Source organism: Bison bison, unplaced genomic scaffold, assembly GCF_000754665.1.
Source record: "Bison bison bison isolate TAMUID 2011002044 unplaced genomic scaffold, Bison_UMD1.0 scf7180017864252, whole genome shotgun sequence".
NCBI classification, from domain to species: Eukaryota; Metazoa; Chordata; class Mammalia; order Artiodactyla; family Bovidae; genus Bison; species Bison bison.
Genome location: NW_011494824.1, coordinates 1,211,578 through 1,228,163, shown reverse-complemented (window position 1 = coordinate 1,228,163; position 16,586 = coordinate 1,211,578). Strand labels below are relative to the sequence as shown.

The following is a 16,586-nucleotide window of genomic DNA, read 5'->3' as shown; positions in this document are numbered from 1 at the left end:
GTTAGCATTTATTTAATACACACCAAAGTCAAAACGGTTATTAAGGATGAAGTCCTAGGACTCACACTCAGGGACTGTCGGCTTGTTCACTCTGAACTCAGGGAGAACCACCATAGTGGCAGAAACTATACGATTCTTTAACAGGCCTGACAGGAACACTAAGCCTAACAGACTAATATAATTTATTAGTAGTCAAAACAGGAAAAGTGGGAAACAAAAGCATTCAAAAGGGCAAGCGGTTCAGGTTAAACTGGAAAAGGTTTGCAGAAGAGCTGTTAAATCTTTTAAATCTCTGAACTTTATTTAGGGCACATGCTGAATGTCACACACACAGTTATACGTTAAAAGAAAAGGAGATCTATCAGTTTATGATATTTCTAATGTGACAAGATTCATAAAACAATTAAAGTGATAACTTGATGGTAAGAGATCAGCAAGCAAAGACAATCCTTTTTTCTTGAAAATCCCAAACAACCATTGTTTTAACTAAAAAGACCTGGGGCAAGTGGCCTAAGGATTAGAAAATACATTAGAAAACAGGAGTTATCACTGTCAGATCCTAGGGGTAAAAGGTGAAAGTGAAGTCGCTCAGCCCGACTCTTTGTGACTCCCATGGACTGTAGCCTATCAGGCTCCTCCATCCATGGGATTTTCCAGGCAAGAGTGCTGGAGTGGATTGCCATTTCCTTCTCCAGAGGAGTAAAAGGTACCTTCTTTTAACTTACAAAATACTAGCTCAACTCATATGTATACTTTCTTACCTTGTTTTCTGTTATAAACTCCTTGAATGCAGACCTACACAATTCCCTTCTTTTTTTTTTAATCTATAACTATTTTAAAATTATTCATAGTAGTCAGCATAATAGCTTACATATCGGATACTTGCTGAATTAAACTATTAACTGAAAAGATAAGGTAAAATACATTAATTAATTAATTATATTGACTGCCTTCTAAGCACTATTTTGGGGACTAATATTTGAAAAAAGTAGATAAAAAAATTTTAGTCATGTTTTTAGTAGAAGAAAAAATAATATATACAGTCTAATACAGTCATTTAAACATTATCATGTTATTCCTTTTAAAAGAATATTTGTGATTTGACAATTAGATTTTCTTATACATTACATAATTCTTTCCCCTCAGAATGCCCCCTTTCCCACCCCTACAGCTATAAACAGATTATAATGTAAATTATATATATACTAGACATGCCTATTGTTTCTAGTTGGCCTCCAACTCCCAACAAACCACAGAAGGGGCAGACATATTCCATACTTTTGGGAAGAGCTAATTACAGCGCTGGCTGGCTAATTACCTGAGAATTTAAACTTAGACACTGAGTGAAAGCGAAAGTCACTCAGTCTTGTCCGACTCTTTGGCACCCCATGGATTATACAGTCCATGGAATTCTCCAGGCCAGAATACTAGAATGGGTAGCCTTTCCCTTCTCCAGGGGATCTTTCCAAACCAGGGATCGAACCCAGGTCTCCTGCATTGCAGGCAGATTCTTTACCAGCTAGCCACAAGGGAAGCCCAAGAATACTGGAGTGGGTAGCCTGTCCCTTCTCCAGGGGATCCTCCCGACCCAGGAATCGAACCAGGGTCTCCTGCATTGCAGGCGGATTCTTTACTGACATGGAGAGGGCCCCGAAACTGACAGGTAGTTAAAACAAGTTGGACAACATGCAAGATGAGATATGAAGAGACAAATAAACTGAGACTGAGAAGACAAGAACACAGAGATGAAAGATACCATGAGGCCCCACAGATGAACAGAAAAACACCAAGACCTCATTTTCCAAGGACTGAAATATGCATACAAGGCCCAGCTGAGGATTCAGAGAGCTCTACAATAACATCTCTTATTTGAGCTACCTGAAATACATTTCTGATCCCTTCAGTTGAAGAGCCTTGATAAAATCATGTAATTTACTCAGTATAGTACTGAAAGTGAAAAGCAGAACAGGTTTAAGGGTACAGAATTGTGTTGTTTACCCTCATGATCACATGGCTGACTAGGATCTGTGACTCACTGACACTGCCCAACAGCATAAGAGAGTATCATATTACATACTGCTAGCCTGGGAAAAGAGAAGAAATAAAGTCCAAAAATCCTAAGTTGAATCATTCTAAGTTGGGGACTGTATGTATGTTTTTATATTCTAAAAATTAAAAACGCAGGAAAAAGGAAGGGGAAATGCTTAAAAAAGCAAGTACAGACCTCTCTCAGTATCCACAGGGGATTGGTTACAGGACTCTTTGCGGATACCAAAATCCATGAGTATTCAGGCCCTTTATGTTAAATTGTGAGGTATCTGCATACAACCTGTGCATAGCCTCCCATATACTTTAAATAATCCCTAGGCTACTTATAACACCTAATATGATTTACAAATAGCTCATGTAAATGACATATAAATATCATGTAAATTATATATAAATAGCTGCTGGTGGGCAGCAAATTCAACCTTTGCTTTTTGGAACTTTCTGGAATTTTTTTCCTGAATATTTGTGACCTAAGGTTGGTTGAATCCAAGGATGTGGAATCCATAGACAGGGAAGGCTGATTGCACCATATCTCACTGCTTCAAGAACACATCTCTTTTTCATATTTTAACTTTTCAAAACTTGGGATGTTTCATATACTCCTTGTCAGTGAGACAGCAGTTATGACCTAACTGTCATTACCTGTGCATCAAAATGTGAATAGGGGTCGGCAGCTTGGGGAAAATAACTCTGAAGACACAATGGGGCATTCTTAAGAAATGCTGTAATCATCAATTCGCTTTATGTTAAAGAGGGAAATGTATGGAAAAACAGGGACATTAACAACTCTAAGTTGAAAATTAACTTAGAACACTGTATGTAGAGATTAATCTTTAATTTATATCATTTATAATTAAACAATTTCTTCTATTACAAAAGTGATACACAGGCACACACATACTCACGACATACTTTTTTTCATACCAAAGGGTTCAAAGAGGAAATTCAAGTGGTCCATAATTTCATTACCCAGATTATTATTCAACACATTAAAAAGCGGAAAAAAATATCAGCTGTATTGCTTACACGCTGTATTTTGTTCACTTGTACTTTAGTTTTTAGACTGTTGCTATTCATAGATCATTACCTCTACTTCACGGATTAGTAATTCTTAAGTTTTAAAAATCAGGTTTTGTATGTAAATCTCCAGTTTTTAACTGACTATGTTTCAGTTGGGAACAGTATTATAAAGATTACCATGAACAGTTAAATTCCCAGGTTAGCTAAAAAGGACTATTTAACTCAAAATGTATCTTTACCGTAATAAACACTGTGGGAATACAGAACCTGTAAGCACTGTTATGGACTAAATGTGTTCCCCTCAATTCATATTTTGAGGACCTAACTCTCAATATGATTGTATTTGGAGACAGGGCCTATTAAAAGATAATTTTGCTTGTTGTTGTTTAGTCATTAGGTCATGCCTGACTCTTCTGTGATCCCATGGACTGTAGCCCACCAGGGTCTCTGTCCACAGGATCTTCCAGGCAAGAATACTGGAATGGGTTGCCATTTCCTTCTCCAGGGGATCCTCCTGGATCAGGGATGGAACCTCAGTCTCCTGCATTGGCAGGCAGATCCTTTACTGCTAAGCCATGAGGGAAGCCCTATAGATAAGGTTAAGTGAGGCCATAGGATGGGGCCCTAATCCAATAGGACTGGTATTCTGAATTAGAAGAGATAATGAGACCAGGGCCACCTAGCATGTTGTATTTTGTTATGGCAGGCTAAGTGGACGAATGAAGGCTCTTTATAACATCATTTTTAAATATTAGACAATGACCTCAGTTTCAACTTGGGACATCCTCTGCTACTATAATTCCATATTTACTTCTAGACCCCTACCTGGTGATTAGTAAAACTGCTAGGTTTTTGGTTTCTGTGTCATTGCAATGGGAGAGGGAGGCAGGGATGAAGGGATTGGGGTTTTGTAGAAAGAAAAAGGTGGGAGAATGAAGCAAGGTGAAGATGGGGAGAAAGAAGAGGAATTGAAGAATTGTAGTGGGATGACAGGGCTTCCCAGATGGGTCAGTGCTAAAGAATCACCTGCCAATGTAGGAGACGCAAGAGATGCTGGTTTGAACAACAACTATTCTTTTTGATGTTGTATGACCTTTGGAAAGTTATCTAAAATCTCTGGGTTCAGTGTCTTCATGTGAAGACATACTAGAAATAGAAAATAATTATATTAGAAATAGAAAATAATATTAGAAATATAAATAATCATATTATAAATATAAATAATATAGTTTCTATATTAGAAAAATAATATATTATTTCTATATTAGAAAAATAATATATTATTTCTATATTAGAAATAATAATAGAAATAGAAGAGCACCTAATAAATTCTATATTAGGGTTAAGTAAGACAGCATAGATGTAAGGGCTGGGTAAGTGAAAAGATATTCAAAACCATTAACTGAATTAAGAGCACAGGTGCTCTGATATACTCATCTACAGAATAAACTATTTACACAATTCTTCCCACCTTTAGGGGTCTCCTGAATCAAATAAAATGGTATGACCTTTAAAATCAGATCTGTTTTCAAATCCTAACCCCAATACTTAGTAGCTATTTGGCACTGGGTAAGTTACTTGGCAACACTGAGCTTCAGTTTCATTATCCTTAAGATGAAGCCAACAATGCTTACATTATGTGGTTTGTAAGGAGTAAGTTAGATCAGGTATATAAAGTATCTGACCAAGGCTAAGAACTAATAATGTAAAGATGTCATTTGCTTCACAAATTAAGTGCATTCTTAATCCAAATTCCAATAGAGTGTTTCATGTAATTTGACAAAATGTTCTAAAAACTCACCTGGAAGAGAAGATATACAAAAATATCCAAACGAGAAAGAACATTAGGAGTTTTGTTATTATATATATGAAAATAGGATAAAGTTAAATAATTAAAACAGTATGGTATTAGCACAGCTACAGACAAAATAGATAATAAAAATGAATGAAGTCCAGAAACAGACCTAGATATAATATATGGAGATTTTGCAAATCACGTAAATATAAGCGTAAGAAAAACTATTAAATAAAACAGTGGACCAAGTGGTTGTTCTTAAAACAGGTGAATTCAAGTTTAAAAGTTAAAAAAAAACAACTAAGAGACAATATAGAATATTGATAAGGTTGAGGATGGTTCTAAGTAAGAGAGAAAACTCAGAAGCTATCATTCTCACAACAGAATAAAGAGAAAGCTTGTGTATTTCATTCTTGTATTGCAGTTTCTTACCATTAACAGAAGAGAATCCCAACCTCTAAAATGGTATTCTGATCAGTGTACAAAAATCCTTCTGTACTTAAAAACATTTAAAAAATAGTTGTGTAAGTACAGAGACACACACAAAGAAGCTTTTTTAAAAAGGCAATTTCTCTCATTAATTCTATTACAATTCTATTACAATTAAACAATTCCCTACTGATTAAATGGGCAACTTAGTGATGTAAGCATTGGTGCTTACAACCACACAACGTAGAAATTCATAAAATACAACAGAAAGTTCAATTTAAAAATAAATATATACAATGCTCTCATGATTCTACTGATAAATTGCAATATGAAGTGGATTTTTCAACATTTCATAATCATTTCCTTGAGACTTATGACATTTTAAAACCTAGAGTTAAAAGAATCAGAGATAGGAAGTCAACTATATTAGGTAACTGAAATGCAAAGCAAAATTTGCTACATTTGACACTCTAAAGGTGAAGTGAAAGTAGCTCAGTGGTGTGCAACTCTTTGTAACCAGGAATTCTCCAGGCCAGAAAACTGGAGTGGGTAGCCTTTCCCTTCTCCAGGGGATCTTCCCAACCCAGGAATGGAACTGGGGTCTCCTGCATTGCAGGTGGATTCTTTACCTGTTGAGCTACCAGGGATATAATTTAGTAATTCAATAAAGAGGGAAAATGTGCTAAGTTAATTTTTTCTATTTTTCTGTTTTGAATGACAAAATTGGGATTATCTCCTAATTAACATGTTGAAAAAGTATTTTCAAAAGCTTATCTCAAGGTTTTATTCATCTGAATGGCTTTCAATTATGCGTTTTCACTTGATTTCACAACAGAAAAATAATTTGTATCTGATTTACAACAGATTCAGCATTTCGTGTCAATCTAGGAAAACAAAACCCTTTCTATCATTCCGTTTTTTTTCCTGAAGATTGCAGTTAAGTTGACCTCTGTGGCGACTAGAGCCTTCTGGCCACTGAGCCTTTTCCCACAGATTGAAAATTTCACTTCTATCCTCCTGTCACCTGCAGTAAGCAGGTATTCTTTCTAAGGTTTAATAAGGAATTGTACTCTTGGCAATTATTAGGAAGTTGACAAGATGGAAAAGAAGCAAACAAGATGAAAGAATTGATGCTACAAAGTTAACGATCTCCCCATAAAAATTATCTTAATATATGCAAAAAAGCAAAATGAAATCTGTTAGATCTTCTCTCAGTCTTTCCACTAATTCTAGTCTTCAGGCAAAGCCAACCTCCTACTGCTTAACCCGTTATCACTCAATAAGATTACTGTACTTTCATCTCTGTTATGCAAGGAAGTGGCCACGAAGCATGTGGAATCCTAGCTCCCCGACCAAGGATCGAAACTGCACCCCAGCATTGTTAGGCGAAGTCCCAATCACTGGACAATGAGGGAAGTCTCATCTCATCTCTCTCACCTCACATTCTTATTTTCCTTTAAAAACTCTTCAATGTCATTTATTCTCCGACATCTCCAAAATTACTTTCCACAATTAAAAACTCTGTAAATCTAACAAAGAAAAGTTCTTGCTCTGGTGAGAAGGGACTAAAAATTCTCCCTTCTAAATTGGGAAACCTCAGGTGAAGTCTAACTTCTAAACGGCGAGACGGAAGATCTTCGAAATTTGCAGAGGTGGTTTGACGGAAAGAAATGCCCTCGTCATTAGAGAGGTCGCAACCCCCCGGCCCGTGGTTGAGGCAGAAAAGCCCGGTATGCTTCTGCCCAGGCAAGCGGCAAGATGCTATCCGGCTTTTGGGAAACGGTCACGGAGGGCAGGCCCGGGCATCCCCCGCAAGCTGTCTCACGTCCCGGTCCACAAGCCCGGCGGGTTCGTCATAAACACGCTAGGCACAGATAGGAGCGTGGCACAGGGGACGGGTCACGCAACTATCAAACGAAGCCCACCCTCCCTCTGACGGTCCCCAAGGCGACCAGCCCTCCCGGCGCGGATCACTCACCAGTTGCCTCCGGACCGCGACTACAACTCCCAGGAGGCTGCGCGGCGCACGGAGCAGCGTCCTTCCCAGAATGCAGCACAGCGGGGTCCCCATCCCGCCTTCTCCTTTCTCCGCTCCTCCTACTTTCCTACCCGGCGTCACCCGGGAGGGCCGGAGGTAAGTTGCGGGAGGGAACTCCGAGCCTCGGCGTGACGCGTCGAGACGTGGGAGGGGGGACGGGGCGGGGAGCAGAGGGGAGAATGGGAGGACGAAAGGGAGGGAAGAGGGGAGGGGAGGGTAAATAGTGGGCTAGGCAGGAAGATGGCGGCCTAGCGGAGGTGTGAGTGGACCTGGGTCTCTGCAGCTGGGTTTTCCCTCTTCCCGTCTTCCTCCTCTTTTCCTCTCCCCCGAGGTTGGCATCGAGGGGGCCAAATTCGGGCGGCGGCGCCGGGCGCAGCGCAGGGGTCACAACGACGGCGACGGCTGACGGTTGGAAGGGCAGGCTTCCTTCGCCCCTCGACCTCCTTCCCCGGTCCGCTTGGTGTCAGGCGCGGCGGCGGCGGCGGCGGCGGCGCGGCGGGCGGACTCCATCCCTCCTCCCGCTCCCTCCTGCACCGGAGCGGGCACTCCTTCCTTCGCCATCCCCCGACCCTTCACCCCGGGGACTGGGCGCCTCCACCGGCGCAGCTCAGGGAGCGGGGGCCGGTCTCCTGCTCGGCTGTCGCGCCTCCATGTCGGATAACCAGAGCTGGAACTCGTCGGGCTCGGAGGAGGATCCGGAGACGGAGTCTGGGCCGCCGGTGGAGCGCTGCGGAGTCCTCAGCAAGGTGAGCAGCCCGCGAGGCTGAGGGGCCCCTTGCCCGGACTCACCTGCCGCGAGGCGAGCAGCTGAGGGCACGGGGTGGGGCTGGCAGCGAGAACACGGATTGTCCCGAGGCGGGGGCTGCGGAATGGGCCCGGGGTGTGGGGCCGAGTCCTGCCGCTGAAGGGCCCGGACCGGGGCCGCGGTGGGGGTGGGGGCAGAAGGGGACGGTCTTCTTCGCCTGCCCTGGGTCTCGGCGGCCTAGGACCGGGGGAAGCTCGTCCCAACCCGGGGATCCATCCAGTTTGGGAACGGGATGCGCACCGCGACTCGGGACCCCGGGCGGCAGGCGTCCTGGATATAGGAATTCGGGATGAGCAACAGCAGTATCCGAAGGAACGAGTACGGTAAAGAGGTTTGTCCAGAGATGCCGAGCAGAGCAGGGGTGGGGGATTTTTGTAGACGCAGTTTTTGAGAAAGAAGCCGGAGCAACTTGGCTTGGTGCTGAAATCTGAGGTGGGAAACTATGCCAGGCTAGATGTAGTGAGAGATCTAAATGAGGAGGACGTTTTGTACTTTCCTTTCACCCTTTACCCCAATTCAGAGGGAGCTATTGAATCGGCAGGTGATAGGTACAAGAAATATTCGTAGTAACTTGAAACATGTCAGAATGGAAACCGACATTTATTTAGTCCAAGAAGAGTGTTGTTTAGTAAAGTATTCTTGCAGACAGGGGGCAGAGTTAGGAAAAGACATCTTACTTTTCCTGTATTTTTTTTAAAAACATTTTTTCCAAAATTTTTACGAAGTAGATAGTCATTTGTAGAATTTGAAAGCTAGTTAACGAAAATGGATGAGGCCCCTTTTAAGAGGGAAGGTGGGTAATCTTTTCCGTTGGTAGTACGTGGTTTGGGGTTTGTTGTTAAGGTTTTGTTTTCTTTCCTTCTTTTCTTTCTTTTTCTTTTAGGTTTTTGCTGTGATAAGATCCACATTGCCTTTTTTACTTCGTTTTCTCTTTCTGTTAAACTTTTAGAAATGGCTGGAGCTGGCAGTTAACTTGGAGAAGGGGAGCAGGGTCCAGTCTTTCAACAGGCTGGTCATAAGATACTAGATCATGTGCAGCCACTGCCTATTAAGAAATCACCATGCTTCCAGTATGCCTACTTTGGCTAAGCTTTTGGACGTCGTTTGTGTAATCGTTTCATATTAGGCTTTTATATTGTCTTTAGAAGACTGAGAAAGGACCTACGAAAGGCATGAGTATGTCAAAACTAAGGCTTGCACGTGTTAACTTTTATTTGTGTATGGAAAAATTACAGTGTGTTGATAATGTAATCATTATTGGAATTTCAGTGAAAAATTTTCAGTAAGGTGAAACTCCCCAGGGTCTCTTTGGATTAGATGTATCTTGTAATTTAGGAATCTGGATTGAATATGTGTGATGGGTGTACATTTTCCTTTGGAACTGTTAATGAATCTTTTTTGCTTCTCAGTGATTCCGATAATTTCACCAAATTAGTATGGTGGTGTGTTAAGTATTTTACAAAAACAAGCTGTACTTTTGAACTATTGATTATCCCTTTTTGTGGGATAGGAGGATTGTAGTGAGGGGTGGAGTCACCAGTGCTCTGAGTATGCGCTGTGTGTGAGTATCCAAGAATCACTTAAGCAGAGTGTTGTAGTATATACTTTATGACCAAAAAAAAAAAAAGATTTGTCTCCGTGATATTTAAGTGCATAGAGATGTAGTATTTGACCACTTCTTTAGTAGGCAGATAACTTCCATGTTGCTGTGTACCTGGAATCAACAGGGACATAGGTTTTGGTATTCTTGTTAACAGCTAAGAAGGAAATTTCCCTGAAATTTAGCAATTTATGGATACATATGTTTTCTTGGAAGCTTTTTCATCAAGAATGTTTTATAGTGAATGTATGTTTTTAAGTTTCAAGTACATATATATTTTGAATCTTTGTATTCACTTGGTAATTTTAAACAAAGGTTAGAACTCAGTGTCTGTTGTTTAACTTCTGTTTAGTAATGTAGTTAAATCCTAATGCTAACTTGTTTTGTTCCCCCACGAATGGAGTGAATTTGAAATGGTGGTGGTAGAGTAAACTTGTATGAGAAATACAGCAGCCCAGCGTTTTTTTAATATGAATATATTTTCTACAGGCTTGTTTCTTAGACACGTTAAGTTCCAAAAATACTGGGTTGACAATAATTCTAGGTGGTTATAACAGATGTCAAGTTGGGTTATGGATGGGAAAAGATTCAGGCCTTAGATGGACTTGAGAGCAACTAAGCCTGGATAAATCTCACCCAATTTCTTCTGAATTCTCTCCAACTTTATTACCTTATCTTTATCTAATGTTTTCTTCACACACCTAACTATTGGCTGAAATTCTGTCCATCTCTGGAGTCCATCTCAACTGTTCTTTCTATGAAGACTTTTATTTTGCGAGCCATCCCAGCACTCCTTTCCTCAAGGGTGTTATCTCCTATGAATATAGTAGAGTATTCATTCATATAGCATTTTATGTGTGACTTGCTTCTGATCCTTATTATAAATGTGTTTTTTTTTCCTCCTGAATTTATGCTTGCTGGACTACTAGGAAGCAGGATCATTTAATTCTCTTGCAGTGCCCACATATCGCCTTGGCTCTGTTGAATGGGGAAGAGTGAAGAAATGTTGTGAGGCTAGGAGGAAAGGCAGAAGTCTGCCGTCTGGTTGTGAATAGAGTTAACACTTCCTGGGTAAAGGGCCTGAAGTTTATGTGATTATTGGGTCTTCTATAAGAATATAATATAAAAGTATGGGCACAAAATTGTTAGTGTCTTGTCTGTCACTTTGAAAGGGATCTGTTCTTGTGAGGTTCCCTGAAGGATTCTAAGCTTCATTTTTGGGGAACCCGGATGTCTCAGCCAGTAAAGAATCTGCCTGCAACGCAGGAGACCTGGGTTCAATTCCTGGGTCTGGAAGATCCCCTGGAGAAGGGCATGGCAACCCACTTCAGTATTCTTGCTTGGGAAGTCCCTTGTATAGAGAGCTTCATTAGCTATTCATAATTCTGCTTCCAACTGAGAAAATACTATGTGCTTGGCAGTGTTCTAAGTCTGTTCATGCTTAATCTTAAAAAACTTTAAGAGGTAAAATGTGACAAACAAACAGAGGATAAGTAACTTGACCGTAGTCACACAGTTACTAGTTTTCTGAGAGGCAATAATTGAATACAAGGTAGGATTAAGGTATACCAGTCTAAACAGTGTCTATTGTAGGCAATCAGTTGTTCATGTAAGTTTTGTAACTGGAGACTAAATGAGGTTAATATGTAAGATAAATAAGCAAAATATGCCTAATAAATAAGATTATGTAAGTTATGAAATTAAAAGCAGAAGATATTAGAGGTAAGGTTATTAAGCCTTCTCAGGAACCCAGAAAGTATTATTTGGTCAGTCGTGTCCGACTCTTTGCGACCCCATGACCTGTAGCCCGCCAGGCTTCTCTGAGCATGGAACTCTCCAGGCAGGAATACTGGAGTGGATAGCCATTCCCTTCTCCAGGGGATCTTCCTGACCTAGGGAATGAACTCAGGTCTCCTGCATTGCAGGCAGATTCTTTACCGTCTGTGTCACCAGGGAAGCCCCTGATAATTTGATTGGATTACTTGAAAAAAGATAAGAGTCAGATTAAGGGTTTAATAGGCAGGAAAGATGAAGTTAAATAATTTGTCAAAACTTTTCACACAGCTAGGAAAGTACTTGAGCCTCTCTGATGTTGTATCCACCTCTCTGTCCATGCTGTACCAGAATCCTGAGCCGGGTTTGAGTCTGAATGACTGGAAGTAGCAGTATAGCCAAAGAAATAGGAACATAGTGGGGTAGTGCACTCTATGGTAGAGGTAAATTTATTTTTGTGTCTATTTGTTGTCATTTTAAGTCGCTGTCTTAAGTGGTGGTAAATCTCAGGGCGCTTATCCTGTGTGGATAAGTTCTCAGGGAGGGCTTGTAATGGTGGAGTTTAGAAGATGTTAAGAGCCAAACAGTCTCAAACCTGTTGAATTAGGAAACAGTAAAGAAAAGATTTCTCTGAGCCAATGCAGTATATTTTTAACAATCCATTTAGAGTTAGTTTTTGGCGGATAGTTTTTGAATTGTCTATTTAAAACCCCAGGGCATAAAAATATACAATATCAACAATTCCGATAGAGGTTACATTTCTGCCTTTGTAAGTTTATTGGTTTTGATCCTCACTGTGCATCAGCAGAACTTTAGCAGCACAAACCATTTGTAGGTACTGGAAACAGATAATCCAAGTATGTTTTTGGAAACCAATTTTATGTTTGTATTTTACCCTTGAGTTTGAAAAATAGATCTTCAAAGAGTGCTATGGAGGTAAAAGTAGTTGATAGATATGCCAAAGAGGTGATCTGTATTTTTACTTTAATGTAGTCAGAAACATCATACATTTTCATATAGGAATAACTTAACAACAAAAACAGAGTTTTGGGCATGATTGGCTTCTATTTTAGAATGCTTCATGCATGAGGGGAGTGAGAGACTGTGTAGCCAAACTTATTTTGCTGTTGAATATGTCGAATGCGACAGGGACAGAAACAAATTTAAGTCTTGAAGGTGGTGAGGAGGGGAGGATGAAAGCACACCAGAGAAAAAAAAAAAGCAGAATTTTTAACCGAAATGTGCTTCAGTTTTTATTCTTTAGATGTTATGTTTTATTTATTGTCTATTTTATCTATAATTTTGAAGAAATTATGGAAAATCATATTTAATCTGGAAAATCTTAGCTTTTTAAATTTTAACTGTTTGTAGTTAGAACTTTTCACATTTTGGTCTTAAACTTAGATTGACTGCTGTTTAAGAGTGTTTGGATTTCTAAAATACTGACTTAATTTTTTGTTTTCTTTTCCTTCAGTGGACAAACTATATTCATGGGTGGCAGGATCGCTGGGTAGTTTTGAAAAATAACACTCTGAGTTACTACAAATCTGAAGATGAGACAGAGTATGGCTGCAGAGGATCCATCTGTCTTAGCAAGGCTGTCATCACGGTGAGTTCCTGTTTCCCTTCATTCAACAAATGTTGATTAAGCATCAGCTATACACTAGGAACTCTATTCTTGGGGCTTATGTTTATGAAAAGAATAGATTAAGATCCTTGCCCTTGTGAAGCATAGTCTAGTACTTTTTTCCGTAGAATTATTTTAGAGTATATCACTGGACACTATTATTTTGTTTGTGTGCGTGCATGCTCAGTTGTGTCTGACTCTGTGACGCAATGGACTGTATCCTGCCAGTTCCCTCTGTCCATGGGATTCTGTGGGTTGCTGTTTCCTCCTCCAGTTATTTTATTTAGACATGTAGGATTTGTCTAGTTGGTTACAACAAGCCCTTAAACAAGGGCTTCAGAAAAACATGTTAGATGGCTTCATATCTGATAGGTTGGCACAGTTACTTAGTGAGTTATTGAAAAAGTTAAACGAGGAAAGTAAAAAGATACATATTGTAACATTTTGAAATTTTGACTTAAAATGTAATAGACCATAAATCTAAACTCACTTAATCAACTTTCTGATGTAGAGCTAACAATATCTCTTTGAAGATCATGGTTGAGAGAAGTTTTTGTGTAAAGTAGTACATCCATAATGCATGATCTGCAATTTCCAGTTTTGATTCTCTAAAGTGGAATAAAGCCTTAAAGATACTTTTGAAAAACCCTAAATATAGGTTCCTCTTTTTGACTTTTAATGTTTTTCTCTAATATTTTACAGATGTCTCACCTTTATCTAATTTAATACCTTTTAAAAGAATGACTCACCTTTATTGAGTCATTCTCCTCAGCTTGCACTCAACTTCATTTACATAGATATAACTCTTTGCTTTTGTGTTCCATAGGCTTACATAATGTTTAAGTTATGTAAGGACTACAGCAAGTAAACTGATATAAACAGGTTTAGGAACAACCAAATGAATTGTTAAACATGTAACTCAACTAGTAGGTCAGAAGTACCTGAATGTACTAAAAATAACATACTAGTTGAGAGTGATTACCATTCATGGCATGTTTAATAAAGGTTAAAAACATGTTATCTAAGTCAGGTTGGGAAAGTTTCCCTAGGAGCTCAGAGTAAAGAATCTACCTGCAGTGCTAGAGATGTGAGTTTGATCCCTGGGTCAGGAAGATCACCTGGAGAAGGAAAAGGCAACCCACTTCAGTATTCTTGCCTGGGAAATCCCTTGGATAGAGGAGCCCAGTGGGCTACAGTCCACAGGGTCGCAAGAGAGTCGGACACAGACTTAACCAAAACAGTAACAACAAGGCAGATTAGTTAAGTGGAAGTCAGTTAAGGAAGCTGTTGTAGTTAAAATCTAAAAATGAGTGTCTTAAAACAGTCTTAGATTTCACTGATACATCCAAAGAGAATTCACTTTATGAGAGAATTTATATTGTTTATAAAAAGCAAATGGTATGCTTTGGATATGTGTTCATATCTAAATGACTTAACATATGTTTATGTTACACATTTAAGGAAAATCATGTAGTATTTTTCCATCATTTTTCATACATTCTGCCCTTAAGTGTTCACAGTTTGAAAACAAATACTTAGTTGAATATTGAGTTGGAAAAATTTATGGAGGATTTATTTGGAAATGTTCAGAATAAAACTACTGCTCTCCATTCTTAAAGACAATTTTAAAGAAATAGGTTGAACGTAAAAACTCAGTGTTTGTTTTGACTGGTTTGTGGTTCATTATAATGAACTTTGAAATTGTATCTAGTTTAGCATTTTAGAGGTTTCTTTCTTTTGAGATGGATCACTGCTCATGCTCGAGGAAAGAATGAATCAGGGATAGAAATATATTTTATAATCTTGAAATGTCTTCCTTTGGTTCTTCCCTTCTTCCTTCTTTTGCATATTGTTAGATGCTTGTTAGTTACAGTGCTTGTTTGACTCTTTGAAAATAGTTTATTGATTGGTGATGTGGAAAGAGACGAATGAGGTTTTATATCTTCCTAAGAAATACTATTCGTAGAATACCATGCTAATTTTTGTGGAGTTAAATTTAGTTACGTTGTCTTGAATTATGGATTGTGTTAATAGTGCCTGGCTTATTTGGGAAAAAGAAAAAGTTTCAGTAAATATTTACATTGCATCTACTCAGGAAAAAGCCATGTGTTAGTTCTTTGTAGATTTCTATTGTTTTTAGATCTGTAGTTGCTTACAGAACTTTTATTGCAGTTCATAATCAAATAAATGAGTAGGAAACCAAAATGATTTGAAAAGTTTGGAAGAACCTAGTGGAAGTATTCACTGGGCTAGGTGGTAGTACAGAAGGTTAAAAAAAAAAATAAAGCAGCAGAATCTGAGGGGTAGTTAATCTTCACTATAGTTAAGCAGGGCTTCCCAGGTGGCACTAGTGGTAAAGAACCGTCCTGCCAATGCAGAGACATAAGAGACTCCTGTTAGATCCCTGGGTTGGGAAGATCCCCTGGAGGAGGCCTGGCAGCCCACTCCAGTATTCATGCCTGGAGAATCCCCATGGACGGAGGAGCCTGGCGGGCTGCAGTCTTTGGGGTTGCTAAGAGTTGGACACAACAGAGGTGCCTGAGCACCCACGCATAGCTAAACAGGTGGCGGGGGAAACAGAAGCATTTACATTCCTGAACTCCTTCAACTTTGCTCCTACTCTGTGGGTTCCCAGGTTCACTGTTACATAATATTTCAAGGAAATTCCAAAATATAACTGAATTCAGTGAGCTTCTCAGAATGAAGTTGACAAATAGAGTATGTATTTGAGTTAAATTTTTAAAATACAATACTGCTACTGCTGCTGCTAAGTCGCTTCAGTCGTGTCCGACTCTGTGTGACCCCACAGACGGCAGCCCACCAGGCCCCACCGTCCCTGGGACTCTCCAGGCAAGGACACTGGAGTGGGTTGTCATTTCCTTCTCCAATGCATGAAAGTGAAAAGTGAAAGCGAAGTCGCCCAGTCGTATCCGAACCTCAGCAACCCCATGGACTGCAGCCTTCCAGGCTCCCCCATCCATGGGATTTTCCAGGCAAGAGTACTGGAGTGGGGTGCCATAGCCCTCTCCGAAAATACAATACTAACCTCTGTTAAATAGTTATCTTTGCTTTCCTTAAATGTGGGCTATTACCTGTATCAATTAATCTTTGAAGGCAAATAATAAATATGTTTGAATTCACACACATGACATCCTTAGGAAATCATAATGCTCATATGTGAGGAAGTCTGGACTTGAAGAGTTGTGACTACTGTAATTCATTAATGTATTTATTATTTGTTAGTGAACATAACACTTGAGCCCACCTTTTCACATAGAACCTAATTCATTGTTTTCTTATTTTAGCTTAACAATGAAGTCATTCTTTATTTGAATCATGCTCTTTAACTCTGTGATAATAAATTGAGTGAAATACTTTCAAGGAACTTTGTATTTCTTGGGAGAATTTGTTACCTGGAAATAATTCTTAATGTGAGGGGTTGGGAGTAAG

General features: G+C 39.6%; 2 protein-coding genes across 5 annotated transcripts in view; one reads left to right on the top strand and one right to left on the bottom strand.

Annotated features, from left to right (window-relative positions):
• Window positions 1–7,385, bottom strand: part of POLK (polymerase (DNA directed) kappa) — an 81,316-nt gene extending 73,931 nt beyond the window's left edge. Inside the window, exon 1 of the mRNA XM_010847600.1 lies at window positions 7,272–7,385. Within this exon, the coding sequence (XP_010845902.1) occupies window positions 7,272–7,364 (93 nt within the window). The 5' untranslated portion in view covers window positions 7,365–7,385. The remainder of the gene's footprint in view (window positions 1–7,271) is intronic.
• COL4A3BP (collagen, type IV, alpha 3 (Goodpasture antigen) binding protein) overlaps window positions 7,342–16,586 on the top strand; it is a 131,707-nt gene continuing 122,462 nt past the window's right edge. Inside the window, exons 1-3 of one of the 4 annotated variants that reach the window (XM_010847604.1) lie at window positions 7,342–7,427; window positions 7,675–8,077; window positions 12,984–13,118. In XM_010847604.1, coding sequence (XP_010845906.1) covers window positions 7,342–7,427; window positions 7,675–8,077; window positions 12,984–13,118 — 624 coding nt within the window. Of the gene's footprint in view, window positions 7,428–7,489; window positions 8,078–8,205; window positions 8,468–12,983; window positions 13,119–16,586 lie in introns of those variants that run through there. The other 3 variants (XM_010847601.1, XM_010847603.1, XM_010847602.1) reach the window with 3 other exon arrangements.